This window comes from Bos mutus, chromosome 18, assembly GCF_027580195.1.
Source record: "Bos mutus isolate GX-2022 chromosome 18, NWIPB_WYAK_1.1, whole genome shotgun sequence".
NCBI classification, from domain to species: domain Eukaryota; kingdom Metazoa; phylum Chordata; class Mammalia; order Artiodactyla; family Bovidae; genus Bos; species Bos mutus.
This window is the reverse complement of record NC_091634.1, coordinates 13,218,644-13,240,859: the sequence shown is the minus strand read 5'-3', so window position 1 is coordinate 13,240,859 and position 22,216 is coordinate 13,218,644. Positions and strand designations below refer to the sequence as shown.

Here is a 22,216-nt window from a genome sequence, read left to right as displayed (position 1 = left end):
CTGTAGCTGGTGTGATAAGCAGCAGTGTTTTCCCGCGGCCGGAAGCACAGGCTTTGTAGACAGAAGACCTGAGCCCCCGCGCTCTAGTTTCTTTCAGAGCGAAAGAGGGAACATAATGTCTGTCAAGATTCAATGGGTTGAGCACGTAAAACTTAAGCAACAGGGCCTGGTATAGGTCTGCAGGTCTCCTGCGTGACCCAGCTTCTGGCACCGCTGCCTCATTTTCCCCATCCGTAATGCATGGGTTCTACTCGATTCGCGGCTACCGGTAATGGCGGGCTTGGAGCTCCTCACCCCGGGTCTGGAGCCAGGTAAAGGGTGTCACCCTTTACGAGTAGCCTTGGTCTTTCTGGCTCCGCGCGGAGGGCAATCCTCGGCTGCAGCCCACGTGGAAACTCCGTTAAAGACCCCCCCGCCTCTGCAGAACCCTGCCCAAGCCTCTAAACAAGAAAGAAGAGCACTTGGCCAAATCTGACAGATCTCTAAGAAATTCCCCAGTTTGAAAACCAATGCGGGCAGCGCCGCCTGCTGTCACGAAAACCAGCGCCGGAAAAAGCCGCGCGAGACTATGGCCCCGCGCGCTATTGCCGACTCGCACCTCCCCGGGCCCGCCGGCGCGCCCGCGAGGTACAAAGTGCGCAGGAGCAAGTCTTGGGGGCGGAGCTCAGGACGAAGCCGCCCTGCACTTTACCTACCGCGCCCATTCAGCCTTCTCTCAGTGATGTCTTAAACTACGTTTCCCAGAACCCATCCAGGCCTTGCTTTCCGGTGGCGTCAGCGGAAGCGGTGACTGGATTAGGCCGGGCCACACAGAGGCCGGCTTGGTCACTATGGAGGAGATAGGTATCCTGGTGGAGAAAGCTCAGGTCCGGTGGGGCGTGGGTCGCGGGGAGAGGGCGAAGCCGACCTGGTTGGGATTGAGTGACTTTGGGGATCCAGGCGTGGGTCTGAGTGATTTCGGAGGCCTCAGTGGAGAGCTTCGTGCCGATCCGAGGCCTGGGCTGGGTGTCTGGGTGTCTGAGTGATGATAGTAGGGCTTGGGAAGCGGGGCTGGGGAAACGGTGACGCTAGAGGTTCTTTGGGGCTGAAAGATTTCGAGGTTTAGGTGGAATGCTGTGACATAGCTAGGCCCGGTGGCATTAGGAGTGGGTCGGGTGGTGAGTGATGTATGGGATTCGGGCATGGGGCCGAATGATATATGAGGTTGAGCTGGAGAGCTGACTGATATTTGGGGCTTAGTTGGTGTTGGAGCGCCAAGTAATATCTATAATCTGGCCGAGTGATGTTTGGGGCCTGCCAAGGAGCTGGGTGACATAAGGGCCTAATGTGAGTTGGAGTTCATGAGGGATATTTGGGGGGTAACTGAGTAATACCAGGACTGTATGAAGGCATGGTGACTTTCACCATCAACTGAGGCACCCCTGTAGTATTTCGAACCTGTTGAGGGCATTGGGGTCTGGTAAGGAGTTGATCAGACATTTAGGCCCTAGATGGGAGTTGGGACATTGAGGACATGTTACAAGTGGCATCTGATACCAGAAGATCTGTTTGGAAGGCTGTGTGACCAGGGAGTTTGTTAGGAGCTGGGTGACTTCAGGAACATCTTTAGGGGGCTGAGAAGTTCCCAGGATCTATTTAGGGTGCTGAATGATGTCAGGAACCTATTAGGGGCCAAGTGACTTCATGGTGAAGTGGGGAGGGGGGCTTTAGATTCTTTCATAAGGGGACCTTCCAACCTGAGTTTCCTTCTGTGGCCTAGGATGAGATCCCAGCCCTGTCTGTGTCACGGCCCCAGACTGGCCTGTCCTTCCTGGGGCCTGAGCCAGAGGACCTGGAGGACCTCTACAGCCGCTACAAGGTACATTCAAAGCCAGTCCGAAAAATATCAACGTTGGTGTTGTCGTTAGTCACTAAGTCCTGTCTGACTCTTTGTGACCCCTTGGACTGGAGCCCACCAGGTTCCTATGTCCATGGGATTTCCCAGGCAAGAATACTGGAGTGCAAAACGAGCTCAGTAATAACCTAAAGGGGTGATATGGGGAGGGAGATGGGAGGGAGGTTCAAGAGGGAGGGGACATATGTGTACTTATGGCTGATTCATGTTGATATTTGGCGGAAAACAACAAAATTATGTAAAGCAATTATCCTTCAATTAAAAAATAAATAAAAAAGAATACTGGAGAAGGTTACCATTTCCTTTTCCAGGGCATCTTTACCAGGGAATAAGAACCTGTTGTATAGTGCAGGGAACTCTACTCTATACTCTGTAATGGCCTAAATGGGAAAAGAAACTAAGAAAAAAGAGTGGGTATGGAGCCTGGTAGGCTGCAGTCCATGGGGTCGCTAAGAGTCGGACACGACTGAGCGACTTCACTTTCACTTTTCACTTTCATGCATTGGAGAAGGAAATGGCAACCCACTCCAGTGTTCTTGCCTGGAGAATCCCAGGGACCGGGGAGCGTGGTGGGCTGCCGTCTATGGGGTCACACAGAGTCGGACACGACTGAAGTGACTTAGCATAGCATAGCATATGTATAACTGATTCACTTTGGTGTATACCTGAAACTAACACAACATTGTAAATCAACTATGCCAATAAAAAAAGAAATTAACAAAACCAGTCTGGACCCTGCACAGGGCCCAGCGTCCCATAATTCCCCTACCTTCATTCCTTGGCTCAGCAAGGCCTGGAACCATCCCCTGCTTCTCCACTGTCTGCTCACAGAAGCTGCAGCAAGAGCTGGAGTTCCTGGAGGTGCAGGAGGAGTATATCAAGGATGAGCAAAAGAACCTGAAGAAGGAATTCCTCCATGCCCAGGAGGAGGTGAAACGAATCCAGAGCATCCCATTGGTTATCGGGCAGTTTCTGGAGGCTGTGGATCAGAATACAGCCATTGTGGGCTCCACCACAGGTGTGTGGCGGGGGTGGGGGTGAGGGGGGTGTGGTTTACCCATCTGTCCATTCAACAGCTGTTAACTACTTACTGCCATGTGCCAGGAACTTACAAGGGCAAACAAGGGAAGATGGTGTAATAGTGTTTTTCAGAGTATTTTCAGTCTGATGCAAAAGTAGAAATATATTTTACATATTTTACATACTCTCCCTTTTTTTCTTCTCTATAAGTATGTATATATAACTAATACAGTAAAAGTTTGACCAAAGGATACTTAGCTTCACTGTGGTGTGATACTCTAATTAGTTTTCCATTCTGTTCCAGTCTGTTTTGTTTTAAACAGCATTCTGGTCATGACTATCTAAAATGATTTCACAACTACTACTGAGTTGAGCTGAGTTGAGTTCAGTTCAGTCGCTCAGTCGTGTCCTACTCTTTGCGACCCCATGAACCACAGCACGCCAGGCCTCCCTGTCCATCACCAACTCCTGGAGTCTCCCCAAACTCATGTCCATTGAGTCAGTGATGCCATCCAAACATCTCATCTTCTGTCATCCCCTTCTCCTCCTGACCTCAATCTTTCCCTGCATGAGGGTCTTTTCAAATGAGTCAGCTCTTCGCATCAGGTGGCCAAAGTATTGGAGTTTCAGCTTCAACATCAGTCCTTCCAATGAACACCCAGGACTGATCTCCTTTAGGATGGACTGGTTGGATCTCCTTGCAGTCCAAGGGACTCTCAAGAGTCTTCTCCAACACCACAGTTCTAAAGCTTCAATTCTTCGGCACTCAGCTTTCTTTATAGTCCAACTCTCACATCCATACATGACTACTGGAAAAACCGTAGCCTTGAATAGACTGACCTTTGTTAGCAAAGTAATGTCTCTGCTTTTTAATATGTTGTCTAGGTTGGTCCTAACTTTCCTTCCAAGGAGTTAAGCGTCTTTTAATTTCACGGCTGCAGTCACCATCTGCAGTGATTTTGGAACCCCAAAAATAAAGTCTGACACTGTTTCCACTGTTTCCCCATCTATTTGCCATGAAGTGATGGGACCAGATGCCATGATCTTAGTTTTCTGAATCTTGAGCTTTAAGCCAACTTTTTCACTCTCCTCCTTCACTTTCATCAAGAGGCTCTTTAGTTCTTCTTCGCTCTTTGCCATAAAGGTGGTGTCATCTGCATATCTGAGGTTATTGATATTTCTCCTGGCAATCTTGATTCCAGCTTGTGCTTCATCCAGCCCAACGTTTCTCATGATGTACTCTGCATATAAGTTAAATAAGCAGGGTAACAATATACAGCCTTGACATACTCCTTTTCCTATTTGGAACCAGTGTGTTGTTCCATGTCCATTTCTAACTGTTGCTTCCTGACCTGCATACAGGTTTCTCAAGAGGCAGGTCAGGTGGTCTGGTATTCCCATCTTTTGAAGAATTTTCCACAGTTTATTGTGATCCACACAGTCAAAGGCTTTGGCATAGTCAGTAAAGCAGAAATAGATGTGTTTCTGGAACTCTCTTGCTTTTTCGATGATCCAATGGATGTTGGCAATTTGATCTCTGGTTCCTCTGCCTTTTTAAAACCAGCTTGAACATCTGGAAGTTCATGGTTCATGTATTGCTGAAGCCTGGCTTGGAGAATTTTGAGCATTATTTTACTAGCGTGTGCTGCTGCTGCTGCTAAGTCGCTTCAGTCGTGTCCAACTCTGTGTGACCCCATAGACAGTAGCCCACCAGGCTCCCCGGTCCCAGGGATTCTCCAGGCAATAACACTGGAGTGGGTTGCCATTGCCTTCTCCAATGCATGAAAGTGAAAAGTGAAAGTGAAGTCGCTCAGTTATGTCCGACTCTGTGCGACCCCATGGACTGCAGCCTACCAGGCTCCTCCATCCATGGGATTTTCCAGGCAAGAGTACTGGAGTGGGGTGCCATTGCCTTCTCCGGGCTCTGGTTAGGACTCAGTTATTATGTGAGAGCTGCTGTTATTAACATGGGTCTAGGTGCTGCCTTCATGATGGTCATTGTTCCTGCGTCTTACCTGTCCTTTCTTGCTTCTGGCCTCTGCTCCTCTAGATCAAGCCATATGATTGTAAAGCTTGTGGGGAAAGGTGTGTGACTGGACCCTGGAGTTGGTAGTGAAGGGAGGGAGAGATCCAAAGTGAGTGTGTCTTTGATCTGTTGGACTCGGGGACAGTGGTTGTCCCTGAGATGGCAACATGGGCAGAAAAGCAGCCTTGTTGAGAGAATGAGGGCAGCCTGGGACATCACAGGGAAGTGTCTGGGAGGCTACAGGACAGCCAAGTCTGGAGGTCAAGAGAAACACTGAGGCTGGAAGGAGATGTGTGTGTCACTACCATAACTGTAGAAGGTGGACTAGGGAGGTGAGATAGAGGAGTCTGGGCAAGCAAGAATCTGTGGCGGAGACCTCGATGGGAAAAGAGGAATTCCCTGCTGGTCTAGTGGTAAAGAGTCCACCTGCCAATGCAGGGGACACAAGTTCAAGCCCTGGTCCAGGAATATTCCACATGCTGCAGGGCACCTAAGCCCACGCACCCCAATACTGAAGCCCGTGTGCCCTAGAGTCCATGCTCTGCACTAGAGAATAGCCCCTGCTCACCGCAACTAGAGAAAGCTCTCTCATAGAGAAAGCAACAAAGAATCAGTGTAGCCATAAACAAATAAATAAATAAATTAGATGGGAGAGGTTGGTGCTGAATCAGGGCAGGGTCCCTGGGGAGGAGCGGAGGGATTGGTTGGAGAGACATTTTAGGAGGCCAGTGGAAGGCCATGGTGACTGACAGGCTGTGGAGGGAAACAGAGAAAAGCCCAGGACGAGGCTTAGGTCTCTTTAGTGACTCGGGACCACAGGCCTCACTGAGACCCAGGAGGAGGAGCACAGATGCGGGGGAAGATACTGAGAGCACACTGAGACACAGTGAGTGAGCCCTGCCGGGGGACATCCAGGGGCAGGCATTCCAGGGGGCTGCTGGTCACCTGGTCCGGAGCTCAAGAGTTAGGGGTAGAATCTGGGGCTTCTCATTTTCCCCTTTCCCTTCTTGTCCTTCACAAAGGCTCCAACTACTATGTGCGCATCCTGAGCACCATTGACCGGGAGCTGCTCAAGCCCAACGCCTCGGTGGCCCTCCACAAGCACAGCAATGCCCTGGTGGACGTGCTGCCCCCCGAGGCCGACAGCAGCATCATGATGCTCACCTCAGGTGAGGGGGAGCCCAGGGCCAGGGAGGCCTGAAGGGACCCTGCGGGCCAGGCTGGGAGCCCCAGCTCTGCTCTCCCACCAGATCAGAAGCCAGACGTGATGTATGCGGACATTGGGGGCATGGACATCCAGAAGCAGGAGGTGCGGGAGGCTGTGGAGCTCCCACTCACACACTTCGAGCTCTACAAGCAGGTAAGGAGCCAGATCTGGCAGGGGAGGGAGAGGCCGGGTCCACCAGGTCTCCAGCTGGTGATGGACTCCCTGGCTCATCCTTCTCTCCACCTCTGGGCTTCAGATCGGCATCGACCCACCTCGAGGCGTCCTCATGTACGGCCCACCTGGCTGCGGGAAGACCATGCTAGCAAAGGCTGTGGCTCATCACACGACAGGTGAGCCGCTTGGCCCCTCCCCCAAGCTCTGGTCTTCTGGGCTTTTCCGACCTTGCCCTCAGCTCTCTCATCCTCCCCAGGAAGTAGCGTGGCATGGCGATTAAGAATGTGGGCTCTGGGGTCAAAGCCCCAGTGTGTGTCTTACTGAGTGGCGATGCCATCCTGGGGAGGTGACTTTACTTTCGTGCCTCAGCTTCCTCATCTAATAAAACGTTCATTTCATAGCATGATTGTGGAGAGAATTAATGAAATAATGACATAGTTTTCCTTTGGTGGGTCATGGCCTGTTTGTAATTATGAATTCAAATTCATGGGTTCTAACCAGCATTTTAAAAAGTAAAACAGAACAGAAAACATCAGAGTTCACCCCACGTACTAAGAGCTCATATTGTTTGTGAAACTTAATGCACACAAATATGCATACACATATCTGCTGTGGTTATACAAATGTATTTCTTGTAAATTTCAAAGATGTCTGAAAGTCACTGTATTACTGTTTGTAAAAAGCCTAAAAACAGGACTCTTAAAATCTTAATATATTAAGCCAGGGAGCAGTAGAGAGTAGTGGGTAAGCACTGGGTCAGGCCGCCTGGGTTTTTGAAATATGGACCTCTTACAACTTCTTATGTAAGGCTGTACTACTTATGTAAGTTAGTTTGTGTAACTTCTTGGCAAGTTAGCCTCTATGTGACTCCATTTCCTAATTTTCTGGATTATTCAGAGGATTAAACCAATATAAAGCTTCTAAAACTGTACCTTGGCACATAGCAAGTATAGTAAATATTAGCCATTGTCGTGATCATTCATTGGTTTAGCAGCTCATTGAACTTCTGCAGTCCCCGGTGCTGGGATAGAGAGATGAGCCAGACACGTCCCCTGCATTGGAGAGTTTCCCAGTTTGGCTGAGGAAAAAAGGACAATAAACACTTAGTCACTCAGTATTTATTGAGCACCTGATACACAACAAGCTGTGTCCTAGGTGTGGAAGACATGGCTGTGAAGAGAACAAAGTCTCCATACCTCATAGAGCTGATGTCTTAGTTGAGGAAGTACTTGAACAGATGAATGAATAGGTCATATGTCATATGGTGCTAAATGCCTGAAGAAAATAATTAAGAGGCAGGGAGATAGGGAAAAACAGGGGCTGTAGCTTTATGTGCCAGGACTGGAGGTGGTCAGAGAAGACTTTTCTGAGGTGACATTTATGTAAAGACCTAGAATACGCTTTTGAGAGAGTGAGTCATGTGAACATCTGGGGGACGGAGTGTGTCAGGCTGAGGGACTTCGCTGGTGCAAAGGCCTTGAGGCAGGTATGTGCTTAATGTCCCAGAACAGTGAGGAGGCCCCTATAGTTGAAGCCGCGTGAGCAAGGGGTCATGGTAGGAAGTGAGCCTGGGTGGGGACAGTCTACAGAGTAGCAAATGCCTCAGGAAAGCAAGGAAGGTAGTGGGATAGCCTCCAGGAGGGTTGTCAATCCATTCTGCATAGGCCTCTCAGAGAGGGGTCCCAGAAAAGAGGTGTGAGGAGTCTGCCAGGCACTCTGTAAGGAGAGGGAATAGCATTTGTGAAGACCAGGGAGTGAGAAAGAACTTATCTAGGGAGTCACGAGTAGTGGTGAGTAGACCGTGACTAAACTCTGTGGGGGCAGGGAACTGGTGATTTTGTCCTTTTGTGTTTCCAGTGTCCACCCAGTAGCTGAATTGTGGTAGGTGTTCAGAGAATAACTGAAGGAGGGGCTGGGGGACCAGAAGATGAGGCTGAAGAGGTCAGAAAGGGCATGAATATAAATCATCTTAGTGCTAATATAAGAGAGTTTGGCTGTTGTCCTGAGAGCAAGGTGGTTGTAGACAGGGCGAGTTCAATAGAAATACGGCCCTGGAACAATAGAGGCTTGAACTCTGAGGGTTCACTTGTACCCAGATTTTTTCACACAATGCATGGTTGGATAAATAGATGCAAAACTGCAGATACGGAGGGCCAGCTATAAAGTTATACACAGATTTTCTACTACACAGAGGGTCGGCGCCCCTAAACCCTGTGTTGTTCAAGGGTCAGCTATAGAATGCAAGCTATATATATAATTTAAAATTTTAAGTACTCATTATTTTAAACACGTTAAACAGGTGAACTTAGTCTAAAATATATCTATTACTTATTTAATTGGTATATTCAAAATGTTATTTTAACATGTAGCAGATAGGAAATTTGAGTTTTTTCTATAATTTTTTCATTGTAGTAAAATATATGTAATGTAAAATTTATTATTTTAACCACTTTGTGAGTGTACAATTTACAAGTGACATCAAGTGCATTCACAGTCCTGTGCAGTCACCACCACTATCCATTTCCAGAACTTGTTCATCATCCCAAACTGTAACTCTGTACTCATTAAACAATAATTCCCTATTTCTCCCTTCCCACCATCCCTGATAACCCTCTATTCTATTTTCAGTCTCTGAATTTGCCTGTTCTGGGCACCTCATATATGTGGATGAGTCATACGGTATTTATCTTTTTGTGACTGCCTGCTTCCACTTAGCATAATGTCTTCAGGGCTCACCCATGTTGGAATGTGTCAGAACTTACTTCCTTTTAAAGGCCAAATCATATTCCACTGTATGTATAAAGCATATTTTGTCTGTTCATTCATTTGTTGATGGCCATTTATTGAGATGTTTACTTTTTTTGGTACTGTCTTTTGAAGTCTGGTATGTATTTCACACTTAGAGTACATCTCATTTTGTTTGGACCAACCACATTTCATTTGCTCAGTAGCCACCATATTAGAGAAGGACAGGGCTACAAGCTGCACAACTCCTAGTTTATGACCAGGTCTACTTAGTGGATTCTGTGTCTCCTTTCTCTGTGGTACCTGGAAGGAATGTCCTGAAAGTTGTTCCGTGCAACACAACGCCACATCCAGACACTAACAAACAAGTTAAACTCTAAGAAAAGATAGAAAGGAGAGGCAGGCCCAGAACAAACCTGTTGTCAACCCCATTGCCACCTGTTATGTCAGAATACGTGCTCCTGGTTCCTGACTCTTGCATGATATTCAAAGGTGGGTCCTTTGAGCAAATGGAACTGAGCTCTTGGTGAGGCAACATGATGCCTTAGTGTATGAAAAGCCTGTTTTCTTGCTGGTTTTTTAAGCACTCTGAAAATCCACTTTTTTTTTTTTTAATATACAGTGGATTCCATTAATGTCTCTAGCTCTATTTTATAGGCATGTTGGAGTACAGACACATTTTTTTAAATATCCTGATTTTTAAATGTTGGGCCAAAAATTGGCACATCCATAGGCAGGAGTCACGATCTGGGCTGCTGGGTCTCTGAGGGGTACGACTGAGTAGCTGGTCCTCCTGACTGGATCTAGGACCCTGCCCAGGTCATGAGAGAATGACCTGACCACTTGGAGTGGCCATCCAAAGAAACGGATGTCCTCAAGGAATGCTCAGTTTCAGTTAAAGTAGTACGGGGCCCTGCAGGCAGGAGTCCCATTCTCGTCTGACCCCTGTCATCCTGCCATCAGCTGCATTCATCCGCGTCGTGGGCTCAGAGTTCGTACAGAAGTACCTGGGCGAGGGCCCTCGCATGGTCCGGGACGTGTTCCGCCTGGCCAAGGAGAACGCACCTGCCATCATCTTCATAGATGAGATTGATGCCATCGCCACCAAGAGATTTGATGCCCAGACAGGGGGTGAGTGATGCCTACACAGGGCCTGGGGTCTTGGGCAGCCTTGCCTACGGGATGCCCTGAGCTGACCATGTTATATACTCTCCAGCTGACAGGGAGGTTCAGAGAATCCTACTGGAGCTACTGAATCAAATGGATGGATTCGACCAGAATGTCAACGTCAAGGTTTGGGATTCAGGACGGGCAGGGGAGGTGTGGTGTGGGAATCAGGGAAAGATGGAGGCTGGCCTATGAGGGGATAGCTATTGCAGTGGGAGGGAGAGTATAGAAGGGACAGAGGTCTGAGCTGGCCTGTCCCCGATGCCAGGTGATCATGGCCACAAACAGAGCAGACACCCTGGATCCTGCCCTGCTGCGGCCGGGACGCCTTGACCGTAAAATTGAATTTCCACTCCCTGACCGCCGCCAGAAGAGACTGATTTTCTCTACTATCACCAGCAAGATGAATCTCTCTGAGGAGGTTGACTTGGAAGATTGTATCCTCCTCTAGAAGCAAGGGGAGGTCACTGTTGGGAAGGGGGGTTGTATCTCCACCTCTGCCATCACCACCATCCAGATTGAGCAGGTGGGAGACCAAGGTTTGGGGAAGGGGCTGATAACAAAGACAGCCCACGAACAACTTCTGGCTCTGGGCAACTTCTGGCTCTGGGCGTTAACCCTGTCATGCAGGGGATGGTTTCCTTAACACATCTGCCACAGATGTGGCTAGACCAGATAAGATTTCAGGAGCTGATATCAACTCCATCTGTCAGGAGGTGAGTGATGGTTTCTGTCTAGATTGGGCAGGGGTATGTGTGAAGACCCTTCCTCTTGAAACCACTCTGCCGCGGTCCTTCTGTCCTCATTGCCACCCTGGGTCTTGGGCTGCGTCTGTGTCTTCCTGCACCATCACCGGAGGCGGGGAGTGCAAGGAGTAGGTTTTAACTCTTATCCCTTGACAGAGCGGGATGCTGGCTGTCCGAGAGAATCGCTACATTGTTTTGGCCAAGGACTTCGAGAAAGCGTACAAGACAGTCATCAAGAAAGACGAACAGGAGCATGAATTTTACAAATGACCCCTCTACCCAAACCACAGGGGCTGGGGGCTTCTCTCACCTCCCCAGCCTCTTTCCCCAAACCTAGTTCTCTTTCCTCTTTACCCAGGATTGATTTATTCATTAAACAAATATGACTGAATGTGTTTAATTTCTCCTTACAAGTTTAACTCCTTTGGAGAAGCTGGTACTTTAATAGGATCCTCTGTGCCCCTCCTGCTCTCCTGACAGATAGGCAGTTGAGGTACGTGGCTTGGTTAACAGCTTGAGGGAGAAGTAAAGAATTCACACTAAATTTCTTCAGAAATTTGGGGAAAAGGATGGAAAATGAACAGCCCATGACCATAAAATAAAGCCTCTATAATCTCCTCACCCACATTTCCTACAGGTAGAAGACCATTCAAGTTTTGGGCAATTCCTACCTTCTTTACACTCAGTATGTATCAAGGACAGAGGAGCCACCCAGTAGAGTCCCCTGGAGCAGGGATGAGGGGGCAAGGGGAAAGTTGGACGCCTGAGTTCTGTGAATGTCTCTGGCTCTTCCTACCATTTCACTGGGGCACAGATGTGTTTGGTCGGATCAGTTCCCACTTTCTCTTGACGTCTCTGTTTAGACCCCTCTCCCTCTGGGGAGTCTTCCCCGATACCCCAAAGGGAAGTAACCCTTTCCCTATGCTGCCCTTGCACCGTGCACATTCTCTGCTTGGGACTTCTTACATTTGCCTCCTCCAGACTGGACTCCCTCGTAATCAGGGATTGTAGCTTGATCACAATTCAAGTCTCAGCTCCCACACATGGCAGACATTCAGTTCATGTTCCTTGGACAAATGTGTGAATTTCACCATATAGTTGGGAGTGAGATGGTAAGAAGGTATAAGGAGAAACAGTCAGGAATCAGGTCCTTGAAGAGACAGGTGATTCCTCTGTAGATAAGCATGGCAGGTTGAGCAGAGAAGTTAATTAATTCTTCCTCCCTCCTGGCACCTCACGAAAACAAAAGTAGGTTATAAATTCTCGTGGACACAGAAGGAGGGAGGAGATGGCAATGAAACAATTTTGAAAAGACGCAGAGATATGCTTGTTGATGTAGCAGATCTGAGGAAACATGAACCTGAACGACTGGGAAGTCCAGAAACCAGAGGGGCCAGGTTCTGAAGGTGAGGGCAGGAAACAGGAGGATTGCCTGAAAGGCTACATAAAAACCAGAACTGATACACTGAGTGTGCAGGAAACAAATGAGCTATTGGTACTCCAGGCCCTGTGACCCTTCCCCAGCCTGGCTGAAGACCTCAGATTTACTCTGCAGAGGCTGGGCCATCAGTTTCCGGGCTGGTGTACCTGGGGCAAGGATGAGACAGGGGCCATGCTGAAGATGAGATATAAGTGCCCTGGGCAGGCAACTGAAGGATTCCTTCTGAGGAAACCAAGCAGCATGATCAAGAGGAAAGTGGATTGTTAAGACACCTGAAGTCTTCACCGTTCATATTCAGTAGCACCTAATATCAAAACTGATGAGTTTACAAAAGCATATAGTTTAGAAATAATGAAAGTAAGTTGCAAAAGAAACAAAAGGATGAGAGGTCCTTGCCTCTTGGAAGTAGACAGGGAAATACAGGGTAAGTGTGCCATGAGAATGCTTTTTTTCTAATACACTTTGTACTCAATATATACTTGACCTTTTTTTTTCGGCTGTGCCACATGGTATGTAGGATCTTAGTTCCCCCACTAGGGATCGAACCCCTGCCCCTGCACTGGAAATGTGGTGTGTTAACCACTGGACCACCAGGGAAGTCCTATACTTGAATTAGGTTTGTTGTTGCTTAGTTGCTCAGTAGTGTCCAACTCTTGGGACCCCATGGAGTGCAGCCCGCTAGGCTCCTCTGTCCAAAGGATTTCCCAGGCAAGAATACTGGAGTGGGTTGCCATTTCCTCCTCCAAGGGATCTTCCTGACCTGAGGATCCAACCTCACTTCAGCAGTTTCCTTCCTTTCTTTCCCTCCTTCAAGAGGACTTGTAAAATCCATTTTTTTTTTTTTTTTTTGGCATGGCTTTGTTACTGTTGTTAAGTACCTAATTTAAACGCAGGAGTGATCCCTGGGTCCTGTCACAAAGGGATAAAACACATTGTAAACATCAGTGATAAAGGGCAAAGAGACTGGGAAAAAACCAAAGCCATGTACCCCAGAAATGACAGCAGACTAGTGTGAAGCTCTAATTGGTAAAAAGTAGTAGCCACTCACATTAGCTGGAAGAAGGGATATCTGGTATATTTTGAGGGTTGCCTAGCAACCTTGTTGTCTATGCTTAGACAAAATTATAAAGTGGCCCCCCATCATTATGGTCTGAGTGACCCCGATGCTGATGTTCTGTGAGACTGCTTATGTCCAACAGGATAATGTGGCTCAGCTGTGAGCACTAAGCTATCTTTCAATACCACTGAGGCCTACCTGTAAGTGTCAGGCCAGTTCCTGGATGTCAGGGACTGCTTTTTTCTGTTCTCAGCTACATGCTACTGCATTATGAAGGAAAAAGTAAGGCCAGTTTGCTGAACAGCCCGACACGTGAACACATTGGAAGTGGAGTCTTGAAAGCAAATGTTTTCCTTCTAAGGGAAACAGATCCCTTTTCTCTGCTCTGCAAAGACAAGAGAAAGAAAAAAATACATGTAAGCCTTTTTGTTTTTAATTGTTTTAATTATAATAATACACATAAAGGAGCCCAAAATACAAATGTGTAATGTAACAACTTATTATAAATAGAACACTTGTGTAACCATCATCCAAGGACCAAGTGGTAGGTTTCCACTGAAAAAGAAATTCCTATAAAACTCTTTGCCCAGGAGCAGTAATGATCCATTTTGTGAATACCTCTGCAGTTCCTACAATGGGGAGTGTACCCTGGCTTGACAGAACAACAGTTCAGACAAATGTTGATCATTTCCCCAGGTTTCATATATACCTATTCTTTTTTATTATTATTATTTGGCTGCATCGGGTCTTAGTTGCAGCACGCGAGATCTTTGCTGCCTCATGTGGGATCTCGTTTTGGTACACGGACTCTAGTTGTGGTGCGCAGGCTTAGTTGCTCCACAGCACAAAGGCTCCAAGTTCCCTGACCAGGGATTGAACCCACATCCCGCATTGCAAGATGGATTCTTAATCCCTGGGCCACCAGGGAAGTCCCTCATGTATTCTTTAGTAACACTTCCTTTGAGTACAACCAGGATCAGTAAGCATACCTCAGATGAGACTACAGTACATGTACTGCTAAGTTGTTAAAAAGGACTTGATTGATCAAAAATGACTCTGTACAAATGCAGCAACATGACAAACATCACCACAGACCAGAAGCCATGTCATGATGCCACAGATCACACTACAGCCATCCCAGGTGACTTAAACAGTCTTCCATGTCAGCCTCACTAATTTTTATATCAATCTGAGATAGGCCTGGGGCCCTCTGCTTCAGTACTACAATGCTTGCACCTGGACACACCTCTCCTTGAGCTACAAAATACAAAGAAACTATATGGGACTACAAATAACTGTGCATACACAGGCAAATTCTGGACCAAAAGATAAAAAAGAAAAAAAAAAAAAAACTGCCCCCCAAACCCCAAATGCCATTTCTGAAGAGCTGGAAGCAAAAGCAGGGTTACTGCACATGCCCCCCTGCACTCAACACCACTAGAGGGTGGGCAAACCACCTAAGCTACCCCTCCAGTCTGACCCCTGGACACACCCCTACCCTCACCCCATATAAGAAACGAGCTCACACCCACCCCTTAGGGAGCAAACGGGAACCTGTCATGCTCCCTACTGCAGCCCGCAGGAGCCCCAGTAAAGCCTTGTGTGAATTTCTTGTCTGGCCTTTAGTCAATTTCTATTGATTAGGGAAGGCCAAGAACCATACAGATAATTGTGAGTTCAAACCATTACATCTAGTTTCAACCTACCATCCCAAGGTTCATTTTAGTCATCTCCTTTTCCATGTCTGAGGTTCCCTGCTGATAGGGAGAAGCTTGGCTACTCCCATTGCACTTGATATATTTACTTACATTTGATCAGAATCCCAGGCCCAATGCCTCAAGCCACTCCCTGCATGACCACCCTTCTCATCCTGCTCAGGCTCCAAGCCCATCTTACAGCTTTAGGACTGAATTGCTCAGAAAGGGGAGAGGAAGAACAGAATGTGTTATCATCTGACTAATTGTGGGCTCACTATTCTATGGCACACTGCCTTCCCAAGCATAAAGTGAAATATTTTTTCAGTCCAAGATTCTCAAAAGTATCTGCCACAGACCCATAACATCACAGAAGAGTGGAAAGAATTCCTTCATATTAAAAAAAATTACTATGATTTTCCATTTTTCTCTATGAAAAAATTCATTCAATTCTATGTGTGTGTTAGTCACTCAGTCGAGTCCGACTCTTTGGAACTCCATGGACTGTAGCCAGCCAGGCTCCTCTGTCCATGGAGTTCTCCTGGCAAGAATATTTGAGTGTGTTGCCATGCCCTTCTCCAGGGGATCTTCCTGACCCAGGGATCCAACCCGGGTCTCCTGCGTTGCAGCCGGATGCTTTACCTTCTGAGCTACTAGGGAAGTCCATTCATTCTATACAAACAGGCAAAATCTTCTGCTCAAGTCGTGAAACACAGCTGATGCTGCAAGAAGATGCAACGTATTCTTTTTATAACAGATCTGTGGCTCATATGATCACACACGCGTACCAGTCACAAGGCCACTGGCACCCGTGAAGTACCACACGCAGACACTCAGATTCACGGACCTATCTCCACATAGCCTGACTTGCACCGGCCGCTCAACCACCCCCGCCACACAGCAACCCGCATACCCACCCCATCACACACACATCACCCCAGTCACACTCCAGCACAGCCACGGTCTCCACCGCGCCTCTCACCTCACTGCTCAGTCACGAATCACACTCCAGGCCGTGGACTCCTTCCAGTTAGGTGCTGCTTCAGCACACGCCGTCTGGCACTCAAAGAATTACACACACGCAGAAACACAACTCATTCTCAGCCGAAGGCACAGTCGGTCCCGCAACCCTCACAGCGGCAAACACACACATGTACACACGCTCACGAGGCCAGTACATAGGGACACACGCCTGTGAACCACGCGCCGGAACTACCTCGAGGGAAGAATCTGACAGAATCCGTCTGGCACGCGGTCGGCCTCAGGGCGGCACCACGGACGCACTCGGCTGTCAAGACTGTGGACTCCATTGTCTGGAGGGCTGTCGAGGCTCGCATAGCCGGGACTGCTCCCGGGTGAGTTCTGTCAGCTCACCGCGCGAGAACGCGGGTACCAGAGTCTGGGAGGAGAGCCGCCCCGTCCGAGCGTGTCTGCGCCTGCACACTCAGAGCCCAAGCCCACCGGCTACCGACCGTGGACTACATTTCCCAGAAGGCCCAGGGGGAGGGTGTAAACTTCCACCCCGAGGGCTCCCAACCGTGCTTTCTGGGTAGCCCAGCCACCGCAGGTGAGCTAGTAGAAGCCGGGGGAGAAGTTGGTGCTAGGTGAGGAGAAGCAGGATTTGTCCGGAGTGGGGATGGAGATGCCGCCCAAAGTGAGGACCCCAGGGAGCCTTTTCTGCCTGCAGCCTCAGGCCTGTGCGGGCAGGAGGAGAAGAGGAAAGGGATTGTGTGACTGTGAGTGTGTGCATGTATGTGGGGTGTGTGTGTGTGTGTGTGTGTGTGCAGGACAAAGTCAGGCCTCCTGTCGGTGGGTGCGGTTGTCAGTCTGATACTGGTACTTGGTTCAGTGACGAGTGTGACTGACCCACGCTCTTGCTGCCTTCCCCTCCCTCCCCTCAGCCCTGGTGTCTGCACAGAGCTATGTCCCCAAGAGAAAAGTCCAAGATTGAACCCCAGGATGAAGGTTCCCAGCAAGAAGGCACAGTCCTGGGCTTGGGATGGGGCTTTTAGAGCTAAAAGTGTCTCCGAAACAGACTCCGGGGAGGAAATGGTGAGAGGGGTCCTTACTTGCAGGCAATGTGGGTGCTGCTGCATTTTTCAGAACCACAGCATCCCCTTACCTCTGATCCTAGGAGTCGGCTATCGTGTCAGAGACAGGCTCCCATCTGGTCACAGGCATGAGGTAGAGCTGATGTGGCCCTGGAGGGGACATTATGCGTCTGGCTGTGCTCTAAGAAAGGCTTGGTGTCTCATGATTTCCTTCTTCCCCAGTCCTGCCAGTTTTCGCAAAAAGGATCCTGAAGAGAAAGGAAAAAAATTTCCCCATCTAAAAGTGCAGATCAGGTGAGCTTCTACTTTCTCTTTGTTCGTAAATGCGTTTTTGTTTTTAGTACAAACATTTGCTTTTCTTTTCCTGAAATGTCAGTGGCCTATTCTAGGCCTATTCTTCCTTCCCAGTAAATGAGGGGCCATACAGATGGGTCACCCTCTCATTCACTTTTTGTAATAGTAAATATATATCCTGGAGTCTAAAGTTACAACTTTGTTTAATAAAGCAAATGAGATGAATATTTAAGTGGAATCACATCATTGCTGTCCTGCAGAACCTCAATTTAAAAGTGAGGCAAGATCAGAGGTGGTCTGATTGGTGTCAGTGACATGGGCATCTGCTTTTTAAGGTGTTTAGAGCAGGAATGTGATGGAAATCTGTGTCATCATGTGTAGGATTTTTTTCCAGGGAATTGATGGGTTGAGACTTGCTTATAAAAAGTTTGTCAAAAGAAAAAACATGTGCATATGAGTAAAGTAATATTCATTGTGATGTACAATAATACTCAAATTTTAAATTTTATATGAATTTCATTTACTATTATTGGGATTCAGAGATATTTTATAAGGGTTATATCCAAAGTGATATTTCAATTGGTTATTCAGTAGAGAAAGGGGAAACAAACCAAAGACTGTCTGCTTTGCCCACATTTTCTTATTTAGTCTGCAGATGCCCCTCACCTGATATGTTCATGCAGAGGAGAATTTTGTCTGTGAAAAGGTCTTATTGTATTGAAGAAGGATCTTCAAGAGTTGTTGCTGCTGCTGCTGTCACTTCAGTCGTTTCCGACTCTGTGTGACCCCATAGATGGCAGCCCACCAGGCTCCCCGTCCCTGGGATTCTCCAGGCAAGAACACTAGATCGGGTTGCCATTTCCTTCTCCAATGCATGAAAGTAAAAAGCGAAAGTGAAGTCGCTCAGTCGTGTCCGACTCTTAGCGACCCCATGGACTGCAGCCTACCAGGCTCCTCCGTCCATGGGATTTTCCAGGCAAGAGTTCTGGAGTGGGTTGCCATTGCCTTCTCCCAAGAGTTGTTAGTCTTTATTTATAATGGTCATACTGATTCCCTTACTATTCCCACATATATTAAACAGATTTGCTTCCAAGATTTTCAAATATTTTTAATTGGATATAGATTTGTTGTATACTTAATATTATGGAATTGATACTTATTTTTTTCAAAAAGTTATTCAGTTATATTACATGAGGGACTTGTAAAAAAGAAAGTTAAAATAGCCCTGGCATCATGATTAATATTTTGGGGAGGTTTATTTTAGCAAAATTTTTTTTCTGTGAACCTGTATATGTGTGTGTGTGTGTGTGTGTGTGTGCATGTGTATGCAGAACAGAAACTGTTCTAACGAAACGTTCAAAGGACACAGATTCCACAACTCTTATTTGGAAAAAGTAATTCTACCAAAGCAGAGGTTTCTTATATCTCCATGAATATAGAAAGAAGAGGAACACGTCAGTGAAGCTTCATAAACTTTCCAAGTATTTATACCTCCAAATTTGTATTATATAAATCAATATATTATTTGATTTATAAATATAAATTATATATATATAAAATTTATAAATATATTTTATATATTATATATATATATTTATACATAATTTATAAATATAAATATTAAAAAAAACAAATATAAATCAAATAATTATTGGCACAATTTACCAAATAAGATAGCCCTTCAGGATTAAACTTCTTTGGTTGATTTTGGGACTTTGCTGGTGGTCCAGTGGCTAAGACTCCATGCTCTCAATTCATGGAGCCCAGGTTCAATCTCTGGTCAGGGAACTAGATCCCACATGCTGCAACTAAGACCCAGCACAGCCTAAATAAATAAATATTAAAAAAATTAAATTGCTTTAACAGGACACAGTAATAACCTCTCTAGTCCAAGTATCTTTAAATGCAAACAACATTTTGGAACACAGGTTTATAATAGTAGAAAACAGAATAAAATGGTAACAACTATAAATATTAATGTAAATCTTTACGTAGGGCAGGAGACTAAGATTGAACCTCTTATTAACATTCTCCATTTAATGCCTTATTAGGTTCTCTTTATCAGCTTTATGTTGAAGAATGGTGTCTCTTCTTTTGTAGCAGCAAGGATGAGGAGAGATCTGCTTAGCACTTTTAAGCCTTGCCTCTAGAATATGTAAAATATCATTATAAAAAAAAGTGGGCATGAGACTCAAATTTTACTATAAAAACAGAAAGTAGAAAATAATTTCATAACAATACCATCTAACTTATTTAGCAATTACATGCACTAAATGCTATGTAATATCCCAATCTTCATGACAACTGTAGGAGACTGGTACTGTTCTTATCCCTAGTTTGTCAATAAACTAACTGAGAAGTTGGCAGCTGTCAGATTAGGACTTACATCCTGAAAGTCAACAACAGAGTCTGTGTTATGAATGACATTATAATCTCTCCCTTAATTGTACATCCTTTTTTTTTTCCTGGCTGCACCACTCGGCTTGCAGTATCTGTTTCCCCACCAGGTATCGAACCTTGGCCCTAAACAGTGAAAGCACCTAGCCCCAACCACTGGACACTCAGAGAATTTCCCATATTTGTTTAATTTTCCTGTATCAGTTAGTAATTCATCATGAATATCCTTCTCCAACATTAAATATGGGCCAGTATAATCAGTATTAATAAGGGCCTTCAGTTCAGTTCAGTCGCTCAGTTGTGTCTAACTCTTTGTGACCCCATGAACTGCAGCACGCCAGGCCTCCCTGTCCATCACCAACTCCCGGAGTTCACTCAGACTCACGTCCATCGAGTCAGTGATGCCATCCAGCCATCTCATCCTCTGTCGTCCCCTTCTCCTCCTGCCCCCAATCCCTCCCAGCATCAGAGTCTTTTCCAATGAGTCAACTCTTCGCATGAGGTGGCCAAAGTACTGGAGTTTCAGCTTTAGCATCATTCCTTCCAAAGAACACCCAGGGCTGATCTCCTCTAGGATGGACTGGTTGGATCTCCTTGCAGTCCCAGGGACTCTCAATAGTCTTCTCCAACACCACAGTTGTAAAGCATCAATTCTTCGGCACTCAGCTTTCTTCACAGTCCAACTCTCACATCCATACATGACTACTGGAAAAACCATAGCCTTGACTAGACAGACCTTTGTTAGCAAAGTAATGTCTCTGCTTTTTAATATGCTATCTAGGTTGGTCGTAACTTTCCTTCCAAGGAGTAAGTGCCTTTTAATTTCATGGCTGCAGTCACCATCTGTAGTGATTTTGGAGCCCAGAAAAATAAAGTCTGACACTGTTTCCACTGTTTCCCCATCTATTTCCCATGAAGTAATGGGACCGGATGCCATGATCTTCGTTTTCTGAATGTTGAGCTTTAAGCCAACTTTTTCACTCTCCTCTTTCACTTTCATCAGGAGGCTTTTTAGTTCTTCTTCACTTTCTGCCATAAGGGTGGTGTCATCTGCATATCTGAGGTTATTGCTATTTCTCCCAGCAGTCTTGATTCCAGTTTGTGCTTCTTCCAGCCCAGCGTTTGTCATGATGTATTCTGCATATTAGTTAAATAAGCAGGGTGACAATATACAGCCTTGATGTACTCCTTTTCCTATTTGGAACCAGTCTGTTGTAGTGTGCCATCAAAACTGACCATAATTTTATATTTAAAATGGATAACAAACAAGGACCCACTGTATATAGAACTCTACTCAATGTTATGTGGCAGCCTGGATGGGAGGGGCTTTGGGATAGAAGGGATCTATGTATATGTATGGCTGAGTCCCTTCACTGTTCACCTGAAACTATTATAACATTGTTAATCAGCTATACCCCAAAGCAAAATAAAAAGTTCAAAGCGGGGTAAAAAACTGACCATAATTTATTCAACCTGTTGCCTCCTGTAGCTATTTATTTTTCTAACAATTGGTTATTCTAAGTTGTTATATGATAAACATCTTGCACATGTATCTTAGTGTGCTAAGAAAAACTGCCTAAAAATGGAATTGTGGTTGAATAACAGACATTAGGGGTCACAGGATGCTGAATCTTATGATAGTAGTTAGAGGAATACAAGCATTGAAACACAGTCACTATCCTTAAGTTTCTTATAATAGGGCAAATAATATAAAGTCAAAATAGACAGAATTAGCATGAGATAGGAGGTAATAAGGGGTAATAAGGGCTTCCCTGGTGGCTCAGTGGTAAAGAATCTTCCTGCAATGCAGAAGATGTGAGTTTGATCCCTGGGTTGGGAAGATCCCCAGGAGAAGGAAATGGCAACCCATTCCAGTATTCTTGCCTGGGAAAGACCATGAACAGAGGAGCCTGATGGGCTACAGTCCATGGGGTCGAAAAGAGTTGGACACGACTAAGCGACTAGACCACAAGGAGGTAATAAAGCCTCTAGAGATACTCAGGTCACATTTCTTGGGAGTTCATAGAAAGGAGATAGTATTTCTCTAGCAACCTCTGTCAGCTTTTGACCAGTTTATTCTGAGTTTAGGGGAACTCTGGTGAAAAATGAAATTTAGGCTGTGTGATTCATATCAGCTCTGTCCAGTAGAACTTTCTACACAATGGAGTATTACTCAGCCATTAAAAAGAATACATTTGAATCAGTTCTAATGAGGTGGATGAAACTGGAGCCTATTATACAGAGTGAAGTAAGCCAGAAGGAAAAACACCAATACAGTATACTAACGCATATATATGGAATTT

At 46.2% G+C, this 22,216-nt stretch overlaps 1 protein-coding gene and 2 long non-coding RNA genes across 3 annotated transcripts; 2 read left to right on the top strand and 1 right to left on the bottom strand.

Annotated features, from left to right (window-relative positions):
* Window positions 1-710: 710 nt before the first annotated feature.
* PSMC4 (proteasome 26S subunit, ATPase 4) lies at window positions 711-11,370 on the top strand. Its single transcript, XM_005890562.3, has 11 exons — window positions 711-866; window positions 1,760-1,858; window positions 2,726-2,912; window positions 5,963-6,109; window positions 6,191-6,300; window positions 6,404-6,497; window positions 10,030-10,197; window positions 10,283-10,359; window positions 10,502-10,670; window positions 10,894-10,949; window positions 11,136-11,370. The coding sequence occupies exons 1-11, from the start codon at window positions 831-833 to the stop codon at window positions 11,247-11,249; spliced, it is 1,257 nt and encodes a 418-aa protein (XP_005890624.1). The 5' UTR covers window positions 711-830; the 3' UTR covers window positions 11,250-11,370.
* On the bottom strand, window positions 6,508-16,629 carry LOC138991772 (uncharacterized). Its single transcript, XR_011467661.1, has 4 exons — window positions 16,388-16,629; window positions 15,814-15,893; window positions 13,676-13,862; window positions 6,508-7,399 (listed from the first exon to the last, which is right to left on the bottom strand). It is a non-coding gene; the product is annotated as an uncharacterized lncRNA (long non-coding RNA).
* Window positions 16,630-16,724: 95 nt separating this feature from the next.
* LOC138991771 (uncharacterized) lies at window positions 16,725-18,578 on the top strand. The gene is made up of 3 exons (XR_011467660.1): window positions 16,725-16,738; window positions 17,445-17,516; window positions 18,165-18,578. It is a non-coding gene; the product is annotated as an uncharacterized lncRNA (long non-coding RNA).
* Window positions 18,579-22,216: the final 3,638 nt, after the last annotated feature.